This window comes from Rhagoletis zephyria, unplaced genomic scaffold, assembly GCF_001687245.7.
Source record: "Rhagoletis zephyria isolate East Lansing unplaced genomic scaffold, Rhagoletis_zephyria_1.1 Rzeph_scaffold_11628, whole genome shotgun sequence".
Lineage (NCBI taxonomy): Eukaryota > Metazoa > Arthropoda > Insecta > Diptera > Tephritidae > Rhagoletis > Rhagoletis zephyria.
Window position 1 is genome coordinate 17 of NW_016168704.1, and position 15,648 is coordinate 15,664.

A 15,648-nucleotide genomic window follows, 5' to 3' on the forward strand; every position below is an offset into this window, starting at 1 on the left:
AAGAGGAATAAACCGCACTTTCGTTGTGGCAAGTGTGAGGATTTCCGATGCGAATGAATGCGCCAGCTGTTTGTGGCAGCTATCAATGTGGCACAAAAGCGACCAAACACATTTACGGAGTGTTGGGCAGCGGCAGATAAGAAGATATGCGAAGAATGAGAAGAAGGAAGCAAGAGGAAAAAGAAAAAAAGATTATGCACTTTCTCCAGAATCTACCTCGAAAATCCACTTGCACTGAATGCCAGTTCGAATGCCAGCTGTGCGCCATTTTGGCTACTCCGCAATTGACAGCCAGTCAGTACGTGCTTAGAGCGCATAATGATAATGCATGGCAGCGGCAAATCCAACAACAATAACAGCTACTAATTTTTGAGAAAAGGTTACTGCCAAGGACACATACATATATACATACATCCTTAGAAGGCTGCAAAAACAAGAGCAATAGTCAAAGAAAAAACATCCGAGTACTCTGCTGCTTGTGGCCATAATCAGCAAACGCTTAATCTCTTTCAACGATTTACAGCTTTGTGGCATGCCATTTTAGTCAGTCACAGCCATAGCCACAGCGACTATCGCCAATCTACGACAATGACAGCGCCAACGACAGCCAGCGAAAGTCAAAGTCAAATACACCAACACAAATCCAAACTAAATCCCAATACCACTTTCGAGTATCTATGAAATTGTCATGCAACGTACACAGCACAGCAGACAGTTGACAAGTCGCTAGCCAAGCACTGTTTAGCAGCTACTGAGCCAGTGAGCCACTGCATTGACAATTTGACTTCTGCTACAAACTGAAATTACAACAATGCAATCGAACGTTTGAGCTGCTCAACTTTTAAGCTGATGACAGACAGACGACGGACAGTATGAGAGACCAACAGATAAGAGTTCTATGCGGCTGCAACTATTCGATGTATACTAACACACTCACACACACACAAATATTCTATATACTCGCTTGCCAACAAATGCGTTTGCTTAGCTTTGATTTAGTTGTTGCTCCATTGCACTTTTTCTGTGGCAAATCTGCGATATTCTTTAACAGCTTCGAGTTGGTTGATTTGAGTTTAGTTGGCACTCTCTTTTTTTTCTTAGCAAATTTTATTTTTATTGACAGATTTTACGTATTTTTTTCTTTTACTTTTTGCCATCGTTGGCTTTCTCGCATCTAAGATTGGCAAAATTTTATGCAAATTGTCTTGTTGAAATTTATGTGGTGCCAAATATGCGCAGCTCATAATCGAAATGAATTGTTAAGCAAGTGCAATAAGGCGACGAAGAGTGTTTGGAACAAAAAAATGTAGGGATAAATTTAAAAAAGTGTTGCATTTCCAAAGGCCTTGAGGGCGCATTTGTAGCGAGGAATTCCAACTACTATGTGACTTAAAGAAAAAAAATTAAAAGAAAAATTAACGAGTATTTATGAGTGAGTATAAAACTCTTAACACTTATTAAAAATTACAAAAAAAAAATTTAAATTCTTATTTGATATATATTTTTTTTGATATGCACAAAATATTTGCGCCTATATCTTTTTCTAAAACTAATAGGTTATTTGAAAACCGGATTCGTAAATTTCGGTCAAATTCTTCGGAAGTTTATCGCTTCAGTATGAGTTCATTCACCATTTTTGTGGCAGCTTTTGATAGTATCAAAAGCTTTCCTGGGGTTCACTTCAAATTTGGAACCAATATACTTACGAAGGTAGGTCGAACACGGACTATCCCACCTTTGTGTGATTTTGAACGAGATTCTTAAATAAATTAATTTACTTAACTATATTCTAATGGGAATATCTATTTCTATTTGATCTATACAGCCCCATTCTGCTTCTTACCGTACATTTTGTAGCCGAGAAATTTTGTTCCCGAAAATTGTCACCACTTCTGGTAATCGCAATTCTCCCTACCTTGGAAACATTTTAATTTATTCAGCTCTAAAGTTTCGTGGAAATTCTGGTATGGCACATTTCATTTTGTTACTTGCTTATGAGATGGTAAAAAAGTTTACGGGTTACAAAAGTACGCAGAGTGCGAAATAGGTTTAAAAATTTAGAAGAACTCTATTTACTGGTAGCAAAATTTTTATTACCAACGCAGAATAGGCCTGATAGGTTGCAAAAGGTGCTCTAAGCCGCACGCCACGCCATCTTTCTATTTCTCAGAAGTTCGTCGCGGCAGGGAAAAGGTAAAGCATATACATTAGGGTAGTCCTTAAAATAGTAACATCAATTTTGTTCTAATTAAATCATAAAGACATCCACGAAAATAGTAAAAACATTTTTAGTGGTCCCTACCAGGGTTTGGCAAAATTTATTTATTTTAAATCGCAAAATCTTGACTTTGAGCAGCTACCTATAACTCAGCGATTTTATGAATTTATATGAATAAATTTTCATAATATATCAAATCAGATTTTAAGCCGAAATAGTGTCGCGCTTTTTTGTGATTTTAAAAAAGAATTTAATTTTTTTCAAACCCTGTAGCAGCCCTAAAAAGGTGTCCTAGACCACCCGCCCACTCCCTATAAAGTGGAGGCAAATGAGGAATGCTCGATCTTTTGGTGGCATTACCGACCTCCCGTTTCGACGTCGATTTTCGGGTTAAACGGACCAGGAGTTCCTTTTTTTTAAATTAGACATACATACATGCACATTTTTGTTTTTTTTTTTGCAATGGACTTCCGATCTTTTTAACCCACTTCTGGTCGAAACCGGAAATCGGTAGTAATTCATATCTTTTCGTTTTCCAATAAAAATATGTTCACTAATTTCAGCAGTCCAGGATAAGTTGAAGTTCGAAGGCCATTTAGAGGTTGAAAAAGGCAGTTCCGAGAAAAAAGTTTCTTACAAAAGTTACGTATTTTTTATCCTTGAATCCGAATCTGTAGTAAACACATGTGTGTCTAATTAAAAAAAATTACTTCAGGTCAGTTTAACGCACTTTCGGTCGAAACCGGAAGTCGGTAATACCCAAAAAAAGATAGAGCATCCCTGATTTGGTAAATCATAAGCATATAATCAAGTATAATTTTCTAGACTTACTCTCAATGTGCGATAGTTTTTGTTATCCCTCCGCGGCTGTATGTACATATGTACCTATGCATTTACTACCTCCAACCAACCATTTCTTTCCCAGGCAATTATGATTTATAAGTTTTTAAGCAATTTCTTTTTTCTTTTGTTTTTTTTTTTGACTCTACAACAAAAATTATAACTACTCTAGCCACAATTACTGCAACTCAGGAATTTTTCAGATTTCCTACGTACACACAAATGTAATTAGCAGTTGAACACTTGTGTGCGGCCACACTCGGACTCACAATTTTCCATTTTCCTCGCTGCTGCCGCAATTAGTGTAGCAAGCAAAAAAATACATATGTACATATAAAAATCCGAGAAAACACCTATAAGACGACCTCATTGCTGGCACATGCAATAGCAGACTCTTGGCGGTGTGTGTGCTGCATTATGAAAACAAATAGAATACGCAAGAATTTACCTGCTTTACCGGCGTAGAAAAGGAAAACAAGTAAAACCGGAAAGTATCAGCTTTGGAAAATTTCCTTTCTTTATTTCTGCGCGCTGCAATATTGAGTTATGTGGCAGTCACACCAAACTATAGAGAACTCAATAAATGCACAACAACAATGGGGTCGCACCAGTGTTGCCAGATCAATAGTTTTAATTGTAAATTACCGTTTGTAGGCTACCTTACAGTTTTTTTTTTTAATACCTTCTATTAAAAATTACATATTTTTTAATTTAAATATCAATCAATAAACTAAAATTTCTCTTAAGTTTTTTTTTTGTAATTTTTTAGATAGAAAATGGGGCTAAAGGAGCAATGTTTCCTCTTGTGAAACCAATAAGTTCAGTTGCCCTTTGCATTCCAGTCGCCACAGCAAATGTGGAAAGAATATTTTCCCAAATCAAATTAAATAAAATGAGAAGTAAACTAGAAATTCCAAAACTCGCTGATAGTTTAAGAAATAAAGATTTCTGAAAAAAGAAATGTTTCAGGTTGATGCAGTTTTTTTTTTGTATAACTTTTAAGTTATTTCATTTGTTATTTAAATTTAGTAAAATGAAAAACCCTTAATTTTCCAAAAGCTCTCTTAGTTTTTGCAGATTTACAGTTTTTTGGTCGAAAAAACAGGATTTTTCGGGAATTTACGGTGTTTTTCAAAAAAAAATTTAATTTGGCAACATTGGGTCGCACCTACTTGCTTACTGCTTGCCGCTCTCATGTTGCCTTTCACTGCCTGCTGAGCCTCGTAGTTTGCTCACCGCTTATCTTTTTTGCTGGTAATTTAATATTTCTTTGGACTGCATTTATCTCGCAAGCAATGCAACAACATCGACTTCATGCGCTTCGCTCTTTATAGGCCATACTTAATGACTCATTGGCCTACTTTTATTTACCTTATTGACCTACTCGCTTGTCCAGAACATTGTTGATGGTTCGGAATATGTATTTTCGTAGGACCCCGCTCTACCCTCTTGCTTTTCCTTACCTTCTCCCTCTCAATGCATGCCTGCATTGGCGCATTATCGTCGCCACTTTCGGCAGCCTGCTGTTATAGCTAGGCGTGGCTGTTAGTGCCGGAACTCTATTGTTTATTTTTATCATTTGGTGTTTGCTGTTTGGAGAACGCAGAAAACAAGCGAATGAAAAATACCAGCAATCAACAGACTCGGCCCCGATAAGGAAGTCGGCGTGAGGAAAATAATAGTTAAATGTTTGTTCAATGTATGTATATGTATATGTGTGTGAGCAAAGCATATCTATCTGTGCCAGTCAAACACAGACAGAATTGGAAAATCACCTGCTTTGGCGCGGCATTCAGTGGCTTCCTCTCACACAGCTCGGTTTGTCTTTTTGCACTCTACTCCTTCATTTTACTTTGGCTTGGCTCGGCTTTCCCTTGCCCTCGCTATTCCAAGCGCCTTGCTTTGCTCCAGCCACCCTCTGCTCTCACTCCACACCATTCCATTAAGCGGCACTTCTTTTGTTCGCTCTAAATGAAGTGAAATGTTAGATTTGCGCGCTTGTCAATATTTGCTCTAAGTTATTGTCGTTTCGCGCTGAAGCGAGTGAACAAATGTGCGAGATATCCAAAGCAAATGTACCAGCAGGTACCAGATAAAGTAAATAACGCGGCTCATTCATTGTCTGCAAATATCTGAGCATTTGGTGTGTCAAAAGAATTTCGATTGCTTTCTTTCCCTAGCCATAACGCTATCTTCTTTGTCTGTTTATTTTTTATTGTTAATTGGAAATTTTCGATTTTCCAACCGAATTCCTAGCCAAACCAAAAAGCGGGCGATATGCGCCTTTAGAAACATATTTCATGGTAATTTCCTGTCATTAAGCCGAAAAATTAGAGTAACACAGCTTCTCTAGCTATCATATTTGTTTGGTACCTATTGAAATTGGATTATACATATTTACTGATTGCGAGTGATTGAAAAGTTTGAAGCTGAAAATTGTTTGTGAGCTGGCTGGTTAATGGAGAAACTTTAAATAGGAGTTAAAATCCTTCAGCAGCAGCGTTGTTCCGCTGCTTACTTCATAATTTGAATGAATTTGGGAATGAAGAAAAGGGGCTGCGAGTTTCCCAGCAACTCGAATCTTGAATAAATTATTTCCCATATCGTTTGAGAAGTGCAAATATGTGATTTTTCGGCGTGCGAAGGAAATCAGAAAAATTTCCAATAACTAGGCATATAATGGTGCATACTTTAAGGCGTATTATTTATTGATTTATTAGCAGTGCGAATGCAAAAACATATAAACAACTCACCCAAATAATGTTCTAGTAAAAATAAAATTTGTTAGGCCGACAACAAACTATGAACAAATCATTTACGCTCTCGTTCTTCTTCCATCTACTTACAGGCCTCGCCGTCGTTCTGGCTCCAGCATTGTTGTTATCGATGGTGACGATTTGAAGCCATGCTTACCGGACGACTATATTAGTGGTCAGCATTATCGGCAACATTCTGGTGATAGCAAAGAAATCGATCAGGAAATGTTGACAATGCTTTCAGTTAATCAAGATAATGGTGAGTGAGAGCTGAAAGCACTTTCTTACTTTCAATTTATTTGCTAATCGTTTTTACTTCGCTGCAGGTCCACATCGTGAGATGGCTGTCGATTGTCCAGATACGTTCATCGCGCGTAACAAGACACCACCACGTTATCCACCACCACACCGTCCACCACAGGTAAATAGTCTTAAGCTTGACGGGAAGTCAAGGAAACCATTCACGTCCGCAATGAAAAAGAATTGCACCAATCACTCAAATACCCTACCCAATAAGCACAAATGCATGCAAGCACACAGCACCCGCAATAAATCCAATACACTCACTTACACCAAAACGCACATTTCAAAACATTCAACACAGACGCTTAGCTCACTGAACGCACAATCATCTACCAGATTATTTTCCAAATCACAAAACTCACCGCCATCATCAACAACAACCGCATCATTATCATCGACTGATATTACCGCTTCACAATTACCAATACCAACAACACCATCACCACCACCTCTGCCAACTACTCCCCCACCCAAAATTCTAACTCACTCATCTCCAACAGACTTTGTACCCATCACTGCTTCAATAACCAACATCAATACTGAAACTAACCAATTCATAACACAATGTGTTGAAATATATAACGGTAATGGTAACAGACTAATTGTTACGTATCATTCTAAATGCGATTCACCAACACCACCACCACCACCACCACCACCACCACTTCCATTACTACAACAACCATCGACAACAATCACACAAACGACCACGACGACGTCAATCAATACTTCACCAACATTATCCACGAAATCCACAATGACAATCAAAAAAATTGCGCTACTCAACGATACGAATACACTGTTGCAACAACAAAATTTGTACAACCAACAACACCAACTGAAATTGGATCAAATTGAAAATTACGAAAATTATTTGGCCACTGAAACGGAACAACCACAACACTACCACCACGCACAACAACAAAAACAATTGAATTTTGAACAACTACAACATTATTCAATTCAGCCACCAACACAAAGCAAAACTACCAACAATACACAGCAGCAACAACAACAGCCACCCAATAATGGCCACAAGAAGGCCTATCCGCCGCACAGCAGTAAATTTCCGGTGACCAGCAGCAATCCGAATGGCAGCGGCACTCCGCCCGGCACCGCCGAGGAGTTCGAGTTGATGGCCATCGATGGTAGTGGGCTGCTTCAGCGCGGCGGTTCCTCATCCTATTCGTCTTCCTATGAAGAGTCGATCAGCAAGAGTTCATTCGACTCCATTGCCTACTGTCATTTACATAACAAAAACAACAACATTAACAGTCTCAACAATAACAGCAACAACATAAACCATAATCACTACAACAACACGAGTAATTCATCCAACTCATCAACGCCATCAAAGCGTTGTGTTGGCGTCGGTGGTGTCGTCAGCGCAGATAGCTCTGGCACGGGCTCAGCGTCCGGATCGGGCGGCATTGGCAGCTCATTGAACAGCTCGGCCGGCTCGTCACCCAGCGCCAACGATGCACCGCCGTTGATTGAAGGCTTGGGCGGTGCGCCGCCAGAGTATGAGTTGCTGCCACTGGCGATGTGTAAGCAGGTGGCCGCTAGCCTACTGCAACCACCAGCGGGTAAGCACCGCGAGCTGCCCGTCGATGTGCCGGACAGCTTTATTGAGATAGTAAAGACGCCGCCGCGCTATCCGCCGCCACCACATCTGTCTTCGCTCTCATCGCAGATATCGTCAAATTCTTCCAACTCGACGGCGAATACCACACTGACGCACATCAACTCATCGTCGGCTTCCTCCTACAACAACAGCAGTAACATCAACCACAGTCACAATCATACTAACGATAACTCTTTTTCGCCCACGTGCTCCTCCATCTCGGGTTCATATTCGGCTTTGGCATCCATTTCCGCCACGGCTTCGGCTGGTGTATCGTTGTCGGCATGTTCACCGCTCTCCATGGATCCCAATCATCATCAGTCAACGGCAACGACCACAAAGTCAACGTCCGGTGGAGGTTGCCATCCACTGAAGCAATTGGTTAAACAGAAGAGTCTGCTGTCACTGGGCTCGTTGGGCAGCTCTACTGAAAAATTAGATAAATCAGCAGCAACGCAGCGTCAGCAACCACAACCGCAAGTGCCGTCGGGTGGTGGCAGCGGTGGCATCAACGGCGGCACAAATGCAGGCGACGGCTGCTTAATGGTGGCCAGCTTGGTGGGCAAAGGTGGCAAGCCGTCATCCAAGCGCAACGATGAGGTACTACCACCACTTGTTTCTTACTCCTCTGCCCACTCTATTCACTCTGTAAACTTTGTGAAAACTGTAATACGTTTTGGCATCTACCTCTTTCTCTCGCCCCACACTCTTTGGTGCAAACTTATGCTTGGTGTCACACTGCCTCCTGTCGTATTTGCGTTGTAACAGCAGCAGTGCTATGCTCGGCTCGTAGCTCCTCTGTAGTCCTTACTTACGTCTCACCGTTTTTCTTTGGTGCTATCACGGCTGGCTGGTTTGCCGATCCTTTGTACATTTTTCTTTCATATTATATTCTTTCTCTTTTTATTTTTGTTATTTTAAACGTAAGTAGCTGTAGCCTCTTTGTAGTTTCCTGTAGTTTGTTTAGCACTATTTCCAGTACAGCGGGTTTCAGCTTTATCTGAAAAAAAAAAGAAAAATGTATGCATGTAAATATAAGTATATTGATAGATCGAATGGTCTCAGCTTTTTCCTTATCCTTTTCTACCAAGTATCGAGATTTTGTTGTCTTATTCCCAAAGTTAATTAAAGTGTTTTCTCATAGTAATTTGTTGAGATTTATGTTCGCGCTTCCCTCCTTATTTCAAAGTGGAGCAAAAACCCCTTAGCAAATGTCTCCCTCAGATAGCCCTCATACACAAGTCTCTGTATCCTTATTCACATCTTTATGTCTTTATCTAAGTTAAGCGCACTTAACTTAACCACACGCTCTTAGGTGTCACTATTCATAAAAAGTTGTATGTACACAAGATTATTCCATATCTGCAGGGCCACCCATAAATTCGCCAAAGTGCTACTTTTTTGGAGCTGCCACTGCCAATGAACTCGCTTTTATTACGACATTCCGTGGCGTCTCTTAAGTGGTTGCACTTGTCCTTGTCACACACGCTTGAGCTGTCGCTGCTACTGTGCGGAAACACTGAGCTTTGCTGCAACATATTAAAGCGCTTTAAAGCCCCAAATTGCAGCCAAATGTGGCAGCAACAAATTACCAACGCGTGCTGGCACAAATCCTTTGCTCGCCAGCTGCCCAGCCTCCTCACTCAACGTGCAGCAGCGCGCGCTCGTTTTTTGCGCGTGTGACGCCTCACGCTGCGTCTGCTTTTTATTTTCTCTGTCGTATTTTGTTGACAGTTATGACGCACGAAACGAATGTGTTGCAATTGAATATGCGACAGCTCCTGCTGGCGTCTGTGGCAGCGTCGTCATCGCCTTCTCAACAAATCGGGTGGCTTTGCGTAACTGTTGCAGTGGCACATGTTGAGCGTTCTCTAATGGATGGTGTGAATTTTTATGACAGTTGCATTCAAAGTGGCTGCTTTTTAGCGATGTCAAGTCGTTGTCATCGTGCGCTCATAAATTTCATATTTGCCCCAAAAAATTGCGTAGTCATAAAAAAGTGGTGCGACGTGGCGTGGACTTTGGGAAGGCGAGTTCACCGATGCAGATGAGCAGACACAATAAAATGAGTGTGAAATTGCATACTTAATGCGGCAATTGATGCCACATGTGGTACGAGGGAAGCGTTCTGCCAAACACTGCCATGCTTTTGGCAGATCTAAGTGATCTAAGTATATTCGACGTGATTTTCCGACGAAACCATCAAAGTTTTTAGAGGCTATCAGTGAAATTTGTTGTTTTTTCTTTTAATCTCTCTTTATTTTTCTGTCTCGAAGCAGTATGCTCCTTTCGTTGTGTTATGCGCGCTGTTCATTTAATACGTTGCACTGTATGACTCATTCACTGCTTCCTGATCAAGAGTTTTCTAAACGCTGAGATCCGCGCGCCATGTTCATTACCAATTTTCGCGTCTACAAAAAAGATGTATTTTCTTAATGAGGTGTTGGGAAGCTAGTAACTCAGAGATAATAAGCTTTCTACATTTTGTTATGACTAGAGGATTGTATGGGATGTGCTAGTATATTGCAAGCGATGCAAAGTTTTATATGCGCTCTTAAANATTTTCGCGTCTACAAAAAAGATGTATTTTCTTAATGAGGTGTTGGGAAGGTAGTAACTCAGAGATAATAAGCTTTCTACATTTTGTTATGACTAGAGGATTGTATGGGATGTGCTAGTATATTGCAAGCGATGCAAAGTTTTATATGCGCTCTTAAACTTCATTAATTCATTATTCATAAAAATAAACAATATGTATGAGAGAAATTACACCCATGTACATACATTTTTGTTTAATTTTTACAGTCACATTCTTGCCAGCCATTCGAGTTAGCATTAATTTCACACAGAAATGTTNACTTCATTAATTCATTATTCATAAAAATAAACAATATGTATGAGAGAAATAACACCCATGTACATACATTTTTGTTTAATTTTTACAGTCACATTCTTGCCAGCCATTCGAGTTAGCATTAATTTCACACAGAAATGTAATAACTCAAATTCCAATCTCGGCCAGCTAGGAGTATCTCACTAGAAATCTCTGCTTTCGCATTTGAATTGTGGAAAATTAATTCCGCATAAAAGATACCATTTTGTTCGCAATTAGTTTTGCTTTGCTACTGCAGGCACGTGCAAAATTTTCTCAGCTACCTTAACGTCTAACCCCTCACGTGCTCAGCACGGCGTTACTGAGCTGTGTGTGTACTAACTGGCTACTTTTTGCTGCCGGAAATTAAAGCAATCGTAATAATTTTAAATGTTGCCAACGCTGGCATGTTCCGCCTGCTGCACCTTGCGCATCAGCTACGGCGTGTGAAAATCGCAGTGCTGCGGCCACCATTGCAAGCTTCGATTGATGTGTTGCTGGGTTAGTGCACATGTTGCAGATGGCGATGGCTTATCGCATTGGTAGCGGCAATGTAAACGTGCCACAAATGCTATGTATGTGCGCAAAGCTGGTGCCGGTGACTAGGTTGAAAAGTCATGCTGTAGGCGACTGGAAAATTATGTTTCGGTGCTGACCTAAAAACGGATAGCAAAAATAAAACAGTTGGCGCGCAGGTAAATGCTAGCAAGGAGCACACACGGGTCCCACCTAATCTCATAGTATACTGCATCGGAATGCAGTTAAGCGTTACTCCAAAATGTCGGGGGAGCAGTTGATCCAATTCGCGGCACTTTTTTATGAGCAATACTTTTACTAGTGGCAACTAAAACGGTTTATGTTAATTTTCATACTTGACGTGAGTGCTGTGCTAAGTCGCCATGGACATAAATGTTTTGGTCGCGCAAAAGTTTTGGTGTCGTATAAATTTCATGAATCATAAAGTTTATTTTTCATTTAGGAACTTTTTAAAGTGCTAAAAGTAGCGAAAGGAATTCCTAGAGTACTGTTAAGTTGACTAGTCAGCTAAGTTGTTGACCGTGAAAGAGCGAGCAATCAATGCAGTTGCAGTTCATGATATACTCAGATCTAACTGGCGGTGATTAAACAAGGCAAATGCTCCATTTGAGAATGAATTTATGTAATTAATTTTGCCACTGTTCATGTTCGGCTCTTGTAGCTATGCTCCGAAATTATAGATTCCTGGTGTTGATGGATCTCAGGGTGAACGAGCAGCACCTAAGAAGAATGAATGCTGTTATATATGGTTTTCTATATTGGCTTTACAGTTATGCTCCTGTTAGCGGAACTAATAGGTCTCACTGTGTACTTAGAAAATAAGTTTAACTCTGGAAAATTATATTTACGTATCTCTTCTGAAAACTTACCTTTCTCTCTTCAAGCGCTACGCAGGTGTGAGTTTTTTTATTTTTATTTCATTTATTTCTACTTGGCCATATCCAGCTGCCCTTAGATTTGATCTTGAAAAAATATAGCTGAAAGACATTACAATAAACAAATACCCAAAATTAAATTCTCATTGACCTGCTTTTTAACCTCGTCGTGTATTATTTTAGTTCGGAGAAGTTTACATCCCTGCCGCCGTAATTGGTAAAGTTTTCGTCTTTATTTGGTACATTCTTTTTGGAATTTCCCGTATAAAGATCTATGTAGGCAAAGTAAAATTACAGCAAACAACTAATGTGAATCTCTTTTCAAAAACTTACCGTTTAGCTTTCTGTGTGAAATATCCGCCCATGGCAGAATTGAAATTACTGCAGCTCCACTTATTATGGTTTTCACTGCATGACTTGCGTAATTTTTTCTTTTTATTTCATTTATTTTCTTCAATTGTATTAATTAACCATTATTTCAACTTGCGTTTTAGTATGGTCATGTCGGTCATGGCACTGACACTTTTTTGACAACATCCCTCCGCTGTTTATAGGAAATCGCCCTTCTCACCTGCAGCTCTGAAATATAAGCAAAACACTTGAACACTTTTATTTTCATTTAGCTTACACACTTACTCACCCACTCGTTTCCACAACCTCATTTTCCATTTATGTACGCTACATGCTCAACTTTCATACTGACCCACAACGAAACTAACAGCTACTACTAGTAACTAACAACTGTAATGTGGATAACGGCCTGTAAAAATATTTATTAAAATTCTTTTGGTTTTTTATTTAAAATTTTATTAATATGCATTTTTTTACTCATCCTCCTTCGCTGCCGCCGCAGTTGAATGGTTCTGTGAAACCGGTTCCGCCACCGCGCGATCACTTGCGCATCGAAAAGGATGGTCGCCTGATAAATCGCACGCCAGCGCCACAACTTCCAGACCGGCGTATGGGTAGCAGCGGTGTAGGTGCGCCCCAGCAAATTGCACAAATTGTTGAACCGACACTGGAGCAACTGGACAGCATCAAGAAGTATCAGGTGAGTCAATATGTAAAATTATTTTCGTTTTTATTACAATGCAATTACTTATTCAGCGTACGAGAGAAAACAATACGCGTTTAGATCTGCAAATTTGTTGGATTGCGTACGAAATTTGATCAGCTGTTCGCAGCACAGTTACTTATTTTGTTTTTGCTAGTAAAGCTTGTGTTGTAAAATTCCTAAAAATATGCAACACTTTTGCGTCAAACGCTCTTCCTCGCTCGAATGATTTTACGTTGCGCCAATGCAGTGGCAGCAAAATTGTTTATTTTGCAGGCACCCTGGCATTGTAAATATTTTGTCCAGCATAGATTTGTGTTGGACGTGGCATACGCTTGATTTAACAATTTTATGAATTTATGGCATTTTACGTGCGGGAATAGTTCGCACATGCTGGTCGTAAAAGTTTGTGCCACAAAATAGTTTGGGCTATTGTGGGAGAGAAGTATGCAAGAGTGCCCTGGGTATCTTTTAGAAACTTCCGGTAGAGAAATAAGAGGGGAAAATCAAATAATGTATATGAGTTTTAGTTCCAGAGAAGGGAATAATTAATTCATAAATACATATTTTAAATAATTTTTTTTACACTAAAAAATATATTTTAAATGTGACCCAAATACCTCTTCCAACCATGCGTCGGCAAACAATATAATCATCGAACCGCAAGAGTATTTGAGCACCTGTCCACCTCTCAGCGCGCGCAAAGCCAAATATGCAAAGCACAAATAATGTAGAATAGAAATCAAAAGTGCTTGGGAAAATGTCCGCATATGAAAAGTTCCAGAGTGGTGTGAGTAAAAGCGCAAAAGCCGCAGTGCAACAAGAGCCCGGGGTAGGTGAAGTAAAATATGAATAATTCGCATGGAACAAGTGAACAAATGAAATAAAAAGAAAAAGAAAAAGCAGAGTAAATACAAAGCAACGAGAGTGAAATATGCAGTGCTGCGAGTTGCATTGAAAAATGATATTGAAAATTCAATGAAGCCAACCGCAATAACTGTGTAACTTCTACAACAACAACAAGCAAATATAATTTGTAACGATAACAATAATCATAAGAACTATAGAGTATACCTAGATTGAGCCAGGCAAGAGCACTGAATGAACAGAAAAGGTATGGCAATTGCACTAGCAGGTGAGTGAAAAAAAAAGCAACTGGAAGCAGTCGAAGGTGAGTAGGGGAGCCATAAATGTGGAGGAGTAGTATCCCCAAAGCACTTGCGCAAATATGAAGGCAAACACTGGAAATAAAATGAATGAAATAAAAAGAAAAATATAACTAAAGCCAGCAAAATAAATATAAATGAAAAGCGGAAATGTGGCTGACGCAGATGGCATGTAACAAAGCCCGTTATGCTTTGGTAAATATCACAGCCGCGTAGGTATACACAGTGCATTGGTAATAAGTGTCTATGGCTGTATATATGCAGCATGCAAAACGTGGTGAATAGAGCGCGTACGACTCAAGTGCATGCAGCTCCAGAATCATTGCATACTTTGCGGCTTTAGTGCACGAACGGCACAAGACAGGCAATGCAGTTGGGTGAGAGAGTAGCAAAGATGGTGTGAGCGAAGCGAAGGCTAAGGGGTCAAAAGGTGAAGCAAATACAATTCCAGCAAAAAAAAAAACAGAAGACGGAAAGGGCGCTGAAAATGTTTGAATTAAAATAAATATTAGATGGGATTAGTTTGCAAAGTGGATTGAAGAAAGCAAAATGTGCAGGATGCTGAAGAAAATCCTATGAATATTGATCATAGTGGGATTGAAGGGGCAGTGCAGCGCAGCGCAGCAAAAGGTGAAGAGTAAAGTAAGGTAAAGAAATTCAATGGATTTCTATTGAATGCAGTGCGCCGCAGGGAGTCTCTTGATTTGCAAATGGAAATAACTGTAATAGAGTATGCTACTCACGGAAAACAAATGACAATGCATAAAATTGATTGGCAAAATTTGCTAAAAAATTTACGAAATTAAAATAAAAGATAAGCCCTGACTGAAAAGTCAAGTGAAGGTTGACAATTAGATATACATACATACATACATGTTACTGTTGATCACACATAGACTGTTTAATAACTACATTATGGCCACATAAGATATCTTAGAAGCCATGAAACATTCATAAAACAATTTGGCTACTAAAATAAGAAGTTTAACACTTGAACCGATAACCATTTGGGGCAGCGTCGAAGGCAGGGAAAATCTTTTTATCTGGAGCTACCGGTCCTTTTGTCAAGACATAATCCAACTTATTTATAGCCCTTCACACACACTTTTGTCTATCAACGGAATGCGTTAATTTGCGCATACCAAAGCCTACCTATATCGTAAATGAGCCCACGCGCCATGTCGCCTTCTCTTCACAAAGGAAGTTTATCGCCCACAAGTGCGCTCACCTGGGCCTTAAATAGCTACATAAATACACTAGCAAGCAGATTACCTGTGCAATCATTGTGACAACTTCTCGCATAAAACTGACCCGCGCCCAACACAAGTGGGGCGGGGGTAAAAGTGTTTTGAAAACCCAATGTTTGTTGTTCTTCATAGTTCTTAGCATATTTATCAAGTCAT

General features: G+C 39.8%; 1 protein-coding gene across 2 annotated transcripts; it reads left to right on the top strand.

Annotated features, from left to right (window-relative positions):
- The first annotated feature begins 5,902 nt into the window (after nucleotides 1-5,902).
- LOC108377174 (phosphatidylinositol 3-kinase 2-like) lies at nucleotides 5,903-13,217 on the top strand. Of its 2 annotated transcripts, XM_017633438.1 has the most exons (4): nucleotides 5,903-6,073; nucleotides 6,141-6,235; nucleotides 7,085-8,341; nucleotides 12,879-13,211. In XM_017633438.1, exons 1-4 carry the CDS (start codon nucleotides 6,040-6,042, stop codon nucleotides 13,158-13,160), a joined length of 1,668 nt encoding a protein of 555 aa, XP_017488927.1. In that variant the 5' UTR covers nucleotides 5,903-6,039; the 3' UTR covers nucleotides 13,161-13,211. The 2 variants fall into 2 exon arrangements, with proteins under 2 accessions (XP_017488927.1, XP_017488926.1); XM_017633437.1 differs by having other exon boundaries at nucleotides 6,141-8,341; nucleotides 12,879-13,217.
- The last annotated feature ends 2,431 nt before the right edge of the window (nucleotides 13,218-15,648 follow it).

Coding starts and splice junctions, on each gene's coding strand:
- LOC108377174 (XM_017633437.1), top strand. CDS start 6,040: ATGTTGACAATGCTTTCAGTTAATCAAGATAATG. Junction 6,074..6,140: donor TTCAGTTAATCAAGATAATG/GTGAGTGAGAGC, acceptor ACTTCGCTGCAG/GTCCACATCGTGAGATGGCT. Junction 8,342..12,878: donor CATCCAAGCGCAACGATGAG/GTACTACCACCA, acceptor CTGCCGCCGCAG/TTGAATGGTTCTGTGAAACC.